The 15,393-nt window shown below is 37.2% G+C and overlaps 3 protein-coding genes across 3 annotated transcripts; 1 reads left to right on the forward strand and 2 right to left on the reverse strand.

Annotated features, from left to right (window-relative positions):
• Positions 1–48: 48 nt before the first annotated feature.
• On the reverse strand, positions 49–4,051 carry LOC141781210 (hydroxyacylglutathione hydrolase-like protein). Its single transcript, XM_074656794.1, has 9 exons — positions 3,921–4,051; positions 3,543–3,684; positions 2,657–2,721; positions 2,423–2,540; positions 2,187–2,295; positions 1,835–1,938; positions 1,481–1,582; positions 1,301–1,380; positions 49–981 (listed from the first exon to the last, which is right to left on the reverse strand). The coding sequence occupies exons 2-9, from the start codon at positions 3,645–3,647 to the stop codon at positions 831–833; spliced, it is 834 nt and encodes a 277-aa protein (XP_074512895.1). The 5' UTR covers positions 3,648–3,684; positions 3,921–4,051; the 3' UTR covers positions 49–830.
• Positions 4,052–4,887: 836 nt separating this feature from the next.
• Positions 4,888–9,729, reverse strand: LOC141781211 (hydroxyacylglutathione hydrolase, mitochondrial-like). Its single transcript, XM_074656795.1, has 9 exons — positions 9,569–9,729; positions 7,427–7,611; positions 6,970–7,034; positions 6,722–6,839; positions 6,532–6,640; positions 6,304–6,407; positions 5,968–6,069; positions 5,779–5,858; positions 4,888–5,675 (listed from the first exon to the last, which is right to left on the reverse strand). The coding sequence occupies exons 1-9, from the start codon at positions 9,633–9,635 to the stop codon at positions 5,576–5,578; spliced, it is 930 nt and encodes a 309-aa protein (XP_074512896.1). The 5' UTR covers positions 9,636–9,729; the 3' UTR covers positions 4,888–5,575.
• A 1,321-nt stretch (positions 9,730–11,050) lies between these two features.
• fahd1 (fumarylacetoacetate hydrolase domain containing 1) lies at positions 11,051–12,292 on the forward strand. The gene has a single exon (XM_074656797.1). The coding sequence runs from the start codon at positions 11,142–11,144 to the stop codon at positions 11,802–11,804; it is 663 nt and encodes a 220-aa protein (XP_074512898.1). The 5' UTR covers positions 11,051–11,141; the 3' UTR covers positions 11,805–12,292.
• Positions 12,293–15,393: the final 3,101 nt, after the last annotated feature.

Genomic DNA, 15,393 nt, shown 5'->3' on the forward strand with positions numbered 1-15,393 from the left:
GCCATTTGTTTTGTACGTTTAAAAAAAAAAAAGATGTCCAACAGAATATTGATTCAGACTGATATGTTTTATTGAATAATCTTGACTCTGATGTACAATTATAAGCTCTCGCTAAGTGGGGATTTACTACATTCATAGTGATGTACACTGCATTTTTTGTTTCTACACTTGTTGTACAATTTATGAGTGCAGCACATCAGACTCCTGTTCCAAAATACTGTGTATAAGGTGCAGTCTAAATTATACACAAATTTACGGTAAATCAATTGTGTCGAGTCCAACTGCAAAAGTAAGCAAGAGAGCAACTGTACAGTATATATATATACACAGTATGTCCAAACTGAAACTAGTAAAAAATAAAGTACAATAAACTGGCAGTCACAAGGTTACTGGACTGAAAATAAACATCAATAAAGAGAGCAAAAGTGCATATAAAGTATAAAGAAATTAAGCTTATTTTTCTCCCAAAACCAGTTATTTAAAAAAATAAATACACAACACATAAAAATTAAAACAATTTCAATGTGAATTGGTATTAGCAGATGTTGCCTGTTGGTTTCTGCATAACAGACGGGGAGACCAGCCTGTAAATTAAATTAGTTTGTAGGAATATTTAATGAAAGCAGCTTTAAACTGGCCTCTTTGTGCAAATATTGTTTCATAATTATTAAAAAAAACACACACGGGGGTCAACCAGGTTCCCAACAGTATAAATCGGTTAAATTTAGGGTTAAAGCAACAAACGACACTCTACGGAGTCGTGTTTTGCTGCATTCAGTCATTCAAACTGTTCCTCCTCAACAGTTGATTCAGATCTCTGAAAGTGGAAGTCAGGGTCGGAGGAGCCCCCACTCCAACGCCAACATGGCGTGGGCAGGAAGTCTCTCTTTAGGCTTCTTAAATTTGTCCTTCTCCTTCCGTAGGACCCTCAGCACCTCTACGGGGTCTGTCTTCCCAGTGAACTTTTGAACTCCTTCCTCCCTAGAGTAAAGGATGAGGATTAGAAATATAGATATATTAACAACTGAGACAAAGTATAACACTAAATTATGGCAGGAAACATCAAGATTTTAGAAACCACTGATTCACCTTGAAGCAAGGGCTCATCAAATGAGCCTGTTTTACCAGGTACACAGCAATTCATCATTAAAAGAGTGACTGGGTTAACGCATATGTTGTGCACTGAAAACGCTACAAGAAGCATCAAGAGAAGCGCATTTACATCCAAAACAACATAAAAAGATCTGAATCCATTTTTTAAAATTGGTGACATCTTTATATATAAATAATCCAAACTCACGAGAGACGAAGAAAAGGGTTGTAGTCAAACTCCTCCATCAGGGTGGATGGCACTGTGGGTTTGTCATCATCATCTCTGGCCTGCAGAAACAAAGACGGTCAGGTAACGCAGCAAAAAATATATATTTAAATTGGTTTTTTTGTTGACAATAAAAAAAGAGTTTTTAGTTGTATTGCTCACCCTGGCCCAGCTCAGCATCTCTTTAACCTTTTCATTCTCTGGCTCCACCAGCATGGCAAACTTCAGGTTCTTAATGGTGTACTCGTGTCCACAGAAGACCTTCTGAACAGATGAACAGCACATGATTCCTGATTAACTCACAAATAGCAGTAGAGGTTGAGCATCTTGGTCATTCTGGGCTTTGTGCTAGAGAGAGCCAGGCTGCACTCAATCCCCTCATTGTACGTGTGTTTGTTCATCACTGTGACTCACGTTGTACACCAGCTCTTATCTGAGGTCATGTCAAGCTGCCGTTAACCCCGAGAGCACTGCACACGACAAACACCGACAAATATCTCTTTTATTTCCACTCACCGTGTCTTGAGGTAGCGAGCCCAGCACCTGGGTGAGGTTGTGGTACATCTGTTCTGCCGTACCCTCGAGGAACCGCCCGCATCCCCCGATAAACAGCGTATCCCCTAACAACCACAAGAACAAACAAGTGGAGGCAGAGGCCAGAGGTCAGTCCCTGTCATCCCACACAGCAAGAACAATGCACAATGTGCTGGTCAACAAGGATTCATATCTCTAGCCACTCAACATGAAGTAATCATATACATAATTGATGCCACATGATGTGACAGTGAGTGAACTGTAAGCTGTGTTCAGAAATGTACTTCTCAGGTTTCAGCTGGTTCCCCAGCTCGTTATGTTTACAGACAAAGACCTGTGAACACAGCGGGCGCGTCAGTGCACTCATCCTCCCAAACAAAGTAGCACATGTGACCAGAGGTATGGCAGGGAGTGAACAGGCACCTCACATTGATGGAGTTAAACTGCAAAACGGAGAAAACACAATATCAACAGACAACATGGCAGAGACACAACAACAACAACAACAACTGTATAATTAACATGGTGAAGTCAGAAACTGGAGATGTTTTAAGGGTTACTTGTGGGCACCTTGAGTTCCTGAGCGTCGGTGACTTTATCCGTCAGACCCCCGATCCGATCATCTCCCCCGTACACCCTCAGACCAGGAACCTCCTTCAGCAGAGCCTCGTTCCCCCGAGCATGGTCCCTGATCACAGAAAACAGGCTAGTTAATTATTAGCAGTGATGTGTTCGGGTGTTCTGGTATTACTGATTTACTGTAAGGCAACGCTACCCCCCCACTCATGTACCACACAGCCTTACCAGTGATGGTGTGTGGTGAGGATAGCCGTCAGAGACAAGCCCTCTCTCTGCACGATTTCTAGCAGCTGTAATTTAAAAAAAATAATAATCTCTCTGTTAGCAGTAATTCACACATGTACTGTACTGTATGTAACTATTCAATCAACAAGGAAATGTTCAACAATTATTTGTAGGTTGGACAAAACAAGCAATTTGATGACATCATTTTGGTCTTTAGCAAATTGTTGAGGGTATTTTCAAAATGTTCTGACATTTAATAAAAATAAATAAATAAATAAATAAAAGAGAAAATACTAAACAGAGTAGTCAATAATCAAAATAATCTAACATTTATTTTATTATCACATACATATAATTATTGTTTGTTGTTTATATTATACTATAGTGTATATTATGCTTACACTTTGTGTTTCATATATGTTTTTGTTTTTTAATTAATTAAAAACAATAATTTTGATAAACGACTATTTGTAGGTTGGACAAAACAAGCAATTTGATGAAATCACTTTGGGATTTAGGAAATTGTGGAGGATAATTTTCACAATTTTGAAAGTTTTATGAACTAAAAAATGAATTGCAAATTCACTCTGCAGAGTCGTCATTAATCAAAAATAATCTAACATTTATTTTATTATCAGTACATATAATTATTGGTTGTTTATATTATACTATATATTAAACTATATTATACTTACAGGTTGTGTTTAATATATTTTGCTGTTTTTTTAATCGCACCAATTTTTTTTGATTAATCTATTATGTTTTATTATATTGTGTATTGTGCAAACAAAGACACAAAAAATATTTTTTTTGAATGTGCATCACATGGACTGAAACAGGAGTGTGTGTGTGTGTGTGTGTGTGTGTGAGTGCGTGCGTGACTCACCCGGTGTGGTACAGCAGGGTCCACAGCTATGGCCTGTTTGCTCTGCTCCTCTATCACCAGGTACATGTAGTTGTCCTCCAGGATGGAGATCACCTTTACCTTCATCACACCCTCCAACGCATGCGCACTACAGTGCACGACACTTCAGGAAGAGTTTCATTAGTCAACATTTAAACTGTTGTATATAAATATGCAGCAGTTGTTATATTAATGCATCACACTGATACTGTTGAGCATTAAATAATTAGCTAATAAAAGCATGCAACTGTAACACTTCAGTCAGCAGGACCAACCTTATAATAATAATAAAAACAAATGTGTCATGAAACATTAATGACAAATTAAATAAGATACACATGTCAATAAAAACAATGTTACCTCAGTTTAAATGATTCCCACGATGAGGTTGTTTAATCCTGGTCCGGCTGTGATGTTGTGATGATTATTGTTCTACATCTCTGCAGTCAGACATCCAGACAGTCAGACCGGGGAGTTATCGCGACATCATCGAGCCAACATGTCACATAAATCCAAGACATTTTAATCGAGCCGGAAACATTCAATGATGTTTTTAAATCTGTGATGTTTTATGTGAATACGAATGAATGAATATTCAAATTAATATTCCTGTAAAGTCTTCATATATTTATTATAATATAATAATAATAAAAATAATAATAAAACATTAATTTAAATATGCATATAAACACCACAAATATATGTGTATATATCTCTATAAATATAATATACAGTATATAAATATATATAATTCTTATTAATATAAAACACCACCAATATATGTGCATACATCTATATATATATATTTATAATTATAATACATAAATGAAAACCTTACAATATTCATTTAAATATTCATTCTTATTCATATAAAACACAACTATTTATATATATATATATATATATATATTTACACATACACACCTTGTTCTGCTCAGTATATTATATGTTAGACTTGGTTGAAGATAAAGACTATTTATATTATATTATGTATTATTTTTATTTAAAGAAATCTGTGATTTCCAAATTATAAAGATTTTGTACATTCATAATGTACACATCAGATTTTTCCACTGCATTTGACAGTTAGTTACTTTGCAGACAATTATTTGTTCTATAAAACATATGATCATCATATAAAATGTGATGCAGTTATATATATTTAATAACCCAACAGTGTTTGAAGTAGTTGAAGGCCCTAAACAACCACGATGTAATTATATTATAGTAGTGACTACATGTCAATGCTCTTATTATAATCCAATAATATAATATCATATGTTTCAATAGGGACATTCTGCAAAATGTGTACTTTCTACTTAAAGCACTTTTTGAAAGCAAGACTTTTATTTCTACCGACTTCAAATAAATTTGTTTTATTGCTTTTTCCGAAGAACATCATGCAATATTCTTTGTAAGATTGTACTTTACATGCAAACGAGCATTCAGGGTATCTAACATGTAATGCTGACACAGCAGTAAGTAGACAATGCTTTGCTCACAGAGCGCTTTTGAATAAAGGATGAAATAAAAAAGCACTTGTGCTGAATTTCACATAATTAACAACCAGCTTCCACGCAAATATGAAAAGAAATGCCACACGGAAGCCCTCCAAAATAAAGCGTTGATACGAATCTTTACAGACAACAAAATTATTTTATGAATTTACAGAAATTGTACACGTATTCCAAAAAATTCTCTTCAAGCTGCTCCCATTTAACACTTCATGAAATTGTAGTTTGTACATTAATATATTAAATAGACTCTAAAACTCAGATTTACAAACTTATTTGTCATTTAAAGCATTGAATTAATGGCCATATATTCCTTAAAACCACCAAACCAAAGTCAACTAAAACAAGTTTATAGCCATATTAGGGCTGAATGTAGTGATGAAAAATGGGAGCGTGAATGTAGTAGATTGATTTAAGGAGGCTTTGAATATGCAGATGTTTTCTGTAGTTCACTATTGACAGCTCGCAGTGTTGTAAGCAGTTAAGAAAAGTCGCTGGACATCACTCCTTGGGCACCCGGAAGCCGTCCTTTTCTTTCCGGAGACTTCTCATGGTTTCAATCGAGCTCGTCTGCTTTACGTGGTCTTGCACGGACTTCTCTCTGAATTTAACATCAAAGAAACGCAATTAGCTCTAAACAAACTACACATACATCAGTAGTAAGTAAATAAAGTATAATTAGTATTAAATCATGCGCTACATACTTTACTCTCATAAAGGGGTTAAATGTGAATTCATCTGCCACCGTGGACGGGATGGTTGGTTCTCCATCGCTGCATTTCTCCTACAGAAATACAAACACGCGGGCGCAAAGTAGTTTTTATTTACAGTTTCAGAGGTTGATGATCTGATCGAGGCAATGATTGCTTGGCTGTGACACGTCAGTTAAATACCTTTGCCCACGCCAGCTTCTTCTGAATGACTTCGTTGTCCGGTTCCACGTGACGTGCAAATTTCAGATTGCTGACGGTGTACTCGTGACCGCAGTAAACACGCTTTAAACACAAACACACCGCGGTTAGTCAGTCTGTCATACAGGTTAAATATACGTTATCAGAATATGACACATTTCCAACACCCAAAATGGAAAATAAGATTTTAAAAACTGCAAAAGCTAAATCTGATCTCTAAATCTTCCGTCACAAATCTGCTGTAAATTACTTTAATTTCTTTATTGTTTACGTTAATACCCTTGACACTGACATTACAGGTGGAGTGCATATATTCACCGTTTCAGGAGGCAGGCGTCCCAGGATGTCTATCAAGGCTTTGTGCATCTGCTCTGCTGTACCCTCGAAGAATTTACCACAACCAGCCACAAACAGCGTGTCCCCTGCATAGGAAAAAAAAGAGCATCCTTAGGATAGCTGACTTGTTACAAAGGTTGAATCAATACTGAATCAAGAAGTTATTGTCTCCGGTATCATCTGTAGTTCATCTAATCTAATGTTGATTACCTGTGAAAACAGCTGGCGGCTCAGTGCTGCCTTCCTTTGTCACATAGTAGCAGATGTGTCCAGTCGTGTGACACGGTGTAAACAGGCATTTGACGTTGAGTGATCCAACCTGGCAAAGAATGACAACAGTGAGCAAACATCAGTCATTAGCTGTTTGGAATGTAGAATAGACAGTTTGATGGTCTCTTACTTTGAAACTGTGGGAATGAGAAACTTTCTTTGTAATGGCATCGACTCGGTCGTCTCCTCCGTAGACCCTCAGACCCGGCATTAGTTTCACCATCTTCTCATTTCCACCAGCGTGATCCCTGAGGAGAGAACATGGTCAGTGGTAAACTTTAGAGTTTTCTCATGAATGCTGTCATGGACATAGTAAATCAATTCTAGCCAGTGTAACACTGTGTGTAAAATAAATGATTAACTTAACTTGTAGCTTACCAGTGGTGATGAGTGGTCAGAACTGTTGTGAGTTTTACGCCATGTTTTCTGACGGCTTCCACAACCTGTTGAAAGCACAAAAAGGTCTAACTGAAATAGTGCTTCAGTGATTAGTTCAGAGTTTCTAAAATGAGGGTATTAGTAAACCTAGAGATTTTTTTAAAATATTAATTTAAAAAATATTAGTCATGCATGATTACTAAAATAATTATACTTTAATACGTTAGGCTGCAGTTTGCCATGTTATGATTTGAGCATATTGTTTTCATGCTAAATGCAGTACCTGTGAGGGTTTCTGGACAATATCTGTCATTGATTTGTGTTGTTAATTGATTACCAATAATAAATATATAAATACATTTGCATAAAGCAGCATATTTAACGACTCCCATGTTGATAAGAGGATTAAATACTTGACAAATCTCCCTTTAAGATCCATTTTAATGAATGCACAGACCTTTATTGGCTCCACAGGGTCAACAATAGCTGCCTCTCTGGAGTCCGGATCTATCAGGAGGTACATGTAGTTGTCACTGAGAGCTGGGAGAAGTTCAACCCTCATGTTTGCTTGTTCCACCATGGAGGATTTCCTCACTGCGCTGTGAAGGAGGGCAGCTGCCTGGGCCCGGACTTCTACAGGGGCTTCAGGACGAGAAGATACAAGTCAATATTTGACAGACTGACATGAGGAAACTCTTAATCTCATTTTATTCCTGTAAAATACTCTGGTTTTATGACAGGCACCCATTCCTTAGAAATGTCTATTTAATTAGACACAAACACCAGGAAGCTGATGACATTAAACTGTACAGTAAGCTAACGACAACAACAACAAAGTAAACAATTATTTCACAAACTGGTCATACAGGTTCAATTATAAAGACACGTGCAAAACTGTAAAAGGAACAACAACAAGACAAACTAACAGATGCCAAGGGATAAACAGCTTACAAGTACAAAGCCAGGGAAAATAAACATTTAGATCAATATATTAAATGGAGGTGCATAAAGTTAAACCGTCTTAATAGCCTTTTTTGTTTTCGGAGGAGAGAATCAATTTAATGTTTAATTGTTTGGTTTCATGTTCAAATACTTAAAAATTAAGGTTTAGATTTACTAAATTTGGATTTATGTATATGAAGGTATCATTTATATGAAATTTAGCTAAGAGAATAATCAGATTAATAATATAATGTTCTTTGATTTTACTGTTACCTTTATGGAAACCAAAACAAAACATTCTCTAGACATAGAATAAAATCAGGCTCAATATTATCAATAATGAATCCACAGCCTGTTGCTATGGTCACAGCTGCACTCATTGACCTAACTCAGGGGTCAGCAACCTTCACTATCAAAAGAGACATTTTAGGCAACAAAAAAAATCTGTCTGGACCCGCAAAACATTTGATCATTGTGATGAAGGTAACACAGTTTATAGTCTAAGTATATAGGTCTAATGCAGTGAGGCCCAAAGAGCAAATGTAGGAGTAAGTATTAGGGCCACATTGAGGGAAAAAACATCTGAGATTTACAGAATAAAGTCATAATATTAGAAAAATAAAGTCATAACTTTACGAGAAAAAAGTCGTAATATTACGGGAATAAAGTCACAACTTTACGAGAAAAAAAGTCGTAATATTACAAGAATAAAGTCATAACTTTACGAGAAAAAACTCGTTATATTACAAGAATAAAGTCATAACTTTACGAGAAAAAAGTCGTAATATTACGGGAATAAAGTCATAAGTTTACGAGAAAAAACTCGTTATATTACGAGAATAAAGTCACAACTTTACGAGAAAAAAAGTCGTAATATTACAAGAATAAAGTCATAACTTTACGAGAAAAAACTCGTTATATTACAAGAATAAAGTCATAACTTTACGAGAAAAAAGTCGTAATATTACGGGAATAAAGTCATAAGTTTACGAGAAAAAACTCGTTATATTACAAGAATAAAGTCACAACTTAACAAGAAAAAAGTCGTAATATTACTAGACTTCATTCTCATAATACAACTTTTTCCTCATAAACCTATGACTTTATTCTCATAATATTATGACTTTATTCTTGAAATCTCAGATTTTATTTTTCCCCTCAATGTGGACCTAATACTCCATCGTACCATAGACCTACAACAATGATAAATAAAAATGAAAATGTAAACACAAAACAGTTACTCATTTCCATTTTTATAAATCCACTGGAGAGGAGCTGAAGAGCTGCAGGTTGCTGACCCCTGCTTTAAATGGACACTGTAATGTTAAGGTGGCACTTGGCAGTATCATGTTTTGGCATCATTGGGCAAAAATTCCATAATAACCTTTCAGCATATTGTAATTCAAGATCTAGACTTCTGCTCCTCCTCATGGCTGTTTTCAGGCTTTAGAACACCTAACTCTACCTAACCTGACTGGTAAAGAGGAGGTTATGTAATACGGTGCAGATGTTTGCTCAGACAGAACATCTGGGATGATGTGGCCCTCCTCTCTCAACAAACAACAAATAATAAAAAGCACATGTCAGCAAACCAGCTATCGTTCATTTAACTAACAAGCTAAACTAGTTAACATGCTGAATAATCGAGTGGACGTACCGTATTTGAAGGCTGTAGCAGCTCCGAGCAGAGTGCAGGCACTCCCTACGAGTGACTTGAATAACATAACAGCAGCAGATTATATATTTCCTTATCGCATTCAAGTAAACCAGAGAACTTTAGCTCAGCTTGAGTTCCGGGTTCGTCCTCCTTTTCACCTTTCACCCGCCAGGCTCAATCAATCAAACCTGTGGGAGTCGATCAGGAGTAATCAGTTAAACTCGAATAAATGTGTTAATTTTAGTATTTTTTAATGAGTAATTCATAAAGATACACTATGATATATGTGAGGGATGTTTATTTAATATTTTAGCCTGATTAACACTTTTAAATACATCGATTTAACAGGTTTGATTTGTTTTTTGAGTTTTCTGTTTGGCCCTTCAGGCTCGCCGTAGGTGAATAATCTCGTTTCTAGTGATGGGAATTTAGGCTCTTTTTAGCGATCCAGATCATTTGGCTCAGCTCACCAAGAAGAACCGGCTCTTTCGGCTCCCAAACGGCTCTTCGTTTTTACCACTTCTGCCTTTTATAATTCAGCTAAATTTAGCTTTAGTTGTTTTCACATATGATTAGTATGTATGCACATATATCACTTAAAGGGACTATTTGTAACTTTCAGAAATGCTTGTTAACAGCGACACCTGTGGCCGTTAAGTCAACGAAAGTCGGCGTCGGGCTCGCGCTTGTGCTCGCTATAAATGGACATGAACGAGCATCGCTCAAAACAGTGAGGCGACACACGTCAGCTAAAACCACAATATCACTCTATACTTCAGCTGCTTGGCAGTAATGTTAGCTGACCAGACGAAGGTCTCTCCATGAATCAGTGCTGATCCTAGTGTTGGCTTTTCCTGCTTCAGCCTCCCGACCGTGGCCGGAGGGAACAGGGGAGACGCCGGAGTTTTGGTTGGAGACGATAACGTTTCTCGTTGCGGAGCCCCGTCACTTCAAAAGACATGGGAAACCTCTGTTGGTCTGGAGGAGCTGAAGCATTTATTTCTGCACAAACGTCCATTCACAAGATATTCTCAGAGCTGCTAACTCTTCTGCAGTGTGGAGTGTGCGCGCATGCACGTGAGGTGGAGCGAGAACGAGCGTGGTGTGTGAGTGAAGGCAGGCAGAGGAGCAGAGTACAGTAGAGACTCCGCTGACCAAAGCTACGGTCTCTCCTGTGTATTCTGGCCGTGGTCGGGGGGCTGGAGCAGGAAGAGTTGACACTTTTTAGCAAGACAGGCTTCACTAGATATAACTTTATGGTTTTGGTGCTTCAGTGTAGTTTGTGTTGGAGTCTGAGTCTGAACAGCGTAGCCACACACGAGCGTGTATATGCGAGTGCGCATGGGAAACCGACCAAGTATATTTATACATGTAAAAAGTTACAAACAGTCCCTTTAAAGAAAAACAAAAAAACAAAAAAAACGTCTCTCTTATCTTAACTTAAATGAGTCGGCTCTTTGAACCGGCTCGTTCGTGACCTACACACCACTACCTCAGAGTGTGTCGGTCAAAGTCCAGGTAAACCGGTGCTGACAGCTTCAGAGCGGCTCAAACCTTCCAAAACCTCTCCACAATGTCAGCAAGAAACATATCTCGCTTCTGGGAATGGGGGAGGAAGATAATCTGCGTCGGGAGGAACTACGCAGACCACGCAAAAGAGCTGAAAAACGCCATTCCCACCGAGCCCATCCTGTTCCTGAAGCCACCTTCTGCTTATGTGACAGAAGGCTCCTCCATCCAGGTGCCCAGCTACTGCAGCAACCTGCACCATGAAGTGGAGCTGGGGGTGGTGATAGGTAAAGGAGGCACTGCTATCTCTCAGTCTGCAGCTATGGAGCATGTTGCAGGATATGCATTGTGCTTGGATATGACAGCCAGAGATGTGCAGGATGAGTGCAAATCCAAAGGTCTTCCATGGACTCTGGCTAAAGCCTTCAACACCTCCTGTCCAGTCAGTGAGTTCATCCCCAAAGAGCGCATCCCAGACCCGGGCAACGTGACTCTGTGGCTGAAGGTGAACGACCAGCTGAGGCAGAAAGGCTGCACCGACCAGATGATCTTCTCCATCCCTTATCTCATCAGCTACATCAGTGAGTTCATCACCCTGGAGGAGGGAGACCTCATCCTCACTGGGACCCCTAAAGGAGTCTCTGCTGTGCAGGAGCACGATGAGCTGCAGGCTGGCATCCAGGATGTGGTCTCCATGAGCTTCAGGGTGGAGAGGCAGGACCAGTAGAGGAAAATAAAAAGACACTATAATGATGAGGAGAAATAAATCAGAGAGTTTACTAGAAGTTTGAGTCAAATTATTTTAAATATATATTTTCAATATCAGTGCGGAGCCTTATTTCTAATGCTGCCTTGTGCATTATTTGACAATAATTGATGAGTGTACTTGTGATCTATCTATCATCGTCACTGTCTTTGTCTCAGATCATCAGAAGTGTTCAGTTGCATCTTTTATTCAAATCAAAGGTGCAATATTGTGTTTGTAAAAATATTATAAGTAATTTTTAATATCAGTGTGGATCAGCAGATGGCAGTGTTGTGCCATCAACACCTTATTTCTGATGCTGCCTTTGTGCTTTATTTGAAAATAATTGATTGTAATTGATCTTTTTTTTACTGTATTATGTACTTCAACCATATGAAAGTAATTCACTGTCTTTGTCTCAGATTACAGAAGTTTTCAAAACTTTTATTCAAATAAAAGATGCAATAATATGTTGTTAAAGTATTTTTTATTACAAATAAATTCAAAATGCAAGTAGATCTTGACATACAGACAATTCAGTCAGCTCATTTTATCCACCAACCAGTTTCTCAATAGATTTTTCCAGAAACTAAATAAATCTTTATGGTAAAACCCCCCCAAATACACACCATAATAGAGGATTTTATCCATAGTAGTGCCCATCCTTAATGCATCATATCCTATAAATTGATCACGTTTTGTATGTAGAATATTAAGTTAAGTGCAATATTTGTCTCTGAAATTTAGCAGACGTATTCAGAACTTTTATTCAAATCAAGACAGACAGGACCAGTAGAGGAAAATAAAAAGACACTAATGATGAGGAGAAATTAAGCAGACTCATGAAGAGAGTGTTTTACTAGAAGTTTGAGTCAAATTATTTTAAATATATAATTTTAATATCAGTGTGTATCAGCAGATGGCAGTGCTGTGCCATCAACACCTTATTTCTGATGCTGCCTTGTGCACTATATGACAATAATTGATTGATCTCATGGGTGTACTTGTGATCTTTTTTTTTTTTACTGTATTATCTACTTCAACCATATGAAAATAATTCATCCAGAACTTTTATTCAAATTGAAGATGCAATAATTTGTTGTAAAAGTATTTTTTTTTACAAATAAATTAAAAATGTAAGTAGATCTTGACTGCTCAGGCATTTAATTTTCTGGATTACCCAGACATACAGACATTTCAGTCAGCTCATTTTCCAGAAACTAAACATATCTTTATGGTGAAACAAACCCAAATACATACCATATAGATAATAGAGGATTTTATCCATAGTAGTGCCCATCTTTAATGCATCATATCCTATAAATTGATCACGTTTTGTATGTAGAATATTAAGTAAGTACAATATTTGTCTCTGAAATTTAGTAGACGTATTCAGAACTTTTATTGAAATCAAAGATACAATAATATGTTTGTAAAAATATTTTAATATTTTGAGTAAAGTTCCTACAAAATAAAATATAAGTAGAAGTATGAATGTATTAGTAAAGAGGTCAAATTAGTGATTATTGGAGATAGAATGGCTAATGTTAGTTATTATTATTATTATTATTATTATTATGCAGTAAAGTGCAACTAGCATTTTGAAGTAGCTGGTCAAAGTGGAGTTAATTGTAGCTACTTTATATGTTGTATATACTGAGTTAAACACTGTAGTGGAAGACGTACTCAGATATTTTACTAAGTAAAAGTACCACTACAGCAGTGTAGAAATACATATACAATTTGATTAGAGTAGAAAGGTATTAGCAGCAAAATGTGCTTAAAGTTAAAGTAAAAGTACTCATTATGCAGAATATTAAGTGTATTCTAATTATTGATGCTTTAATCCAATTATTCACTTTATTCAAATTAAGGATTGTGTTGATTTTTTTAGAGAAACGTCTTCAAAACAAGTTGAGAACACTGGTGTCATAGCAGAAAGGTGAAAAGTCTGATATAAGCTTGCCGGAAAAGATGACTACTCCTGGACCCCGTCTGAATAATGAAAGTGAGCCAATGTTTTTTTGTTTTTTTGTTTTTTTTTCAATAGAGCTGACCATGGTGTGTCACATGTAGCTGTCTCTCTCTGCAGTTTCCAACCTGTCCAGAATGATCTGCTCTGCAATGTTGTCATGGTAAAAAAAAATAGTACGTCAGGTTTTGCCATGCCTTGTGACTTGAGAAAGAAGGCAGCTTTAACTCATTTTCTCAGAGATATACGTTGGTGTTTGATGTTTGTATTTGTTTCTGTAGTCCCTTGTTATAAAATATGACCACAGACACTCAAAAAAGATGGGTACTGAATGAAGTACTATTGGTAACGGTATCGCTTTAAGAGCACTGGTATTGGTACTGACATCATCGTTTTTTTTAAACAACACCCAGCTCTACTGGTCATAAACTCAGAAAAAGTGTTGCAGTTGCATTTAAAGGATGAATATGACTCATCCTTAAGGTTTAGCATTAAATCCTTTTCACATTGAGCCAAAGTCTTTAAAGTGAAAAAGAGATGTCAGACTCAACACTTACACCAAATCCAGACGATAGAAAGACAATATATCTGTCTCTATGTTTGTGTGAAATACAATATATCCTGTATTAATATTGGTCAAAACAAATAAAAAGGCAAAAAAAACCACTAAATTACAGTGTCCATTAAACTCCAAAATCTTCCTTTCTCATGGGAACAGTAATTTGTTTAGCTTTTGGCTGGCATGCAGCGTCCACGGATGTGAGCCCACAATTTAATGCATGCCATCAATTCCTCCCGTTGTGGATTTGTTTGCATGAGTGAAAATCGACCAATGTGGATTGAGTTACTGGCCACTGTGACTACTCGAGATTAGGCGTGATGAGGGATGTGTATGTTGTGCGGTGGCTCTTATTTGGGAATAATGGGCACATGGCAGACTCATCAGAAACACCCTGAGGGAGGGAGGGATGAACCACTGTGAAGGTAAAGGAGGGGGGTTGATTTCCACAGATAAAAAGTAGGATTAAAGTGTGAGGAGCCACAAAGGAAGACGTTCATACTGAGGACTCCACACATTTTTCCACCCGTACCGCAGTCTCCTTCAATTCAGGGAAGAAATGCTCGGGGATTTCTCTGTGGTTTAGGCCTCACGGCGTCTTGTTAAATTGTGACTCCAGCTTTAATTGATGAGAGAGTAATTTGGGTTAGAGAGATTTTTCAAATGGTCATGGTAGCTCAACTCAAATTGGGGAAATTTCTTTTTTAGCGATATGGGATTAAGAACTTTTACAATGGGATTTTTATAACATTGTTTTTCTGGACACGTTTCAGTGCATATACTTTCTAGCCAACAAAAGCCACCAGCTCCAGTCTGCTTATTGGGCCTTGATTGGATGACTTGAACAATCAAAGTTTATAGAGAAGCTTGCACTGTTGCCAAATGGATGGAAATATTTCACACTATGTAATGAAACTGCATTCTTAAACTAGAATGGCACTCGGAGAGCGCAGACATCCCCCCACCCCCCTCTCCGTTCAGCTTGCACCATCATCCACGTGTATTTTTGTTTATGTTGAGATCAGATGTACGTAGCGGAG

This window comes from Sebastes fasciatus, chromosome 13 (genome assembly GCF_043250625.1).
Source record: "Sebastes fasciatus isolate fSebFas1 chromosome 13, fSebFas1.pri, whole genome shotgun sequence".
NCBI classification, from domain to species: Eukaryota; Metazoa; Chordata; class Actinopteri; order Perciformes; family Sebastidae; genus Sebastes; species Sebastes fasciatus.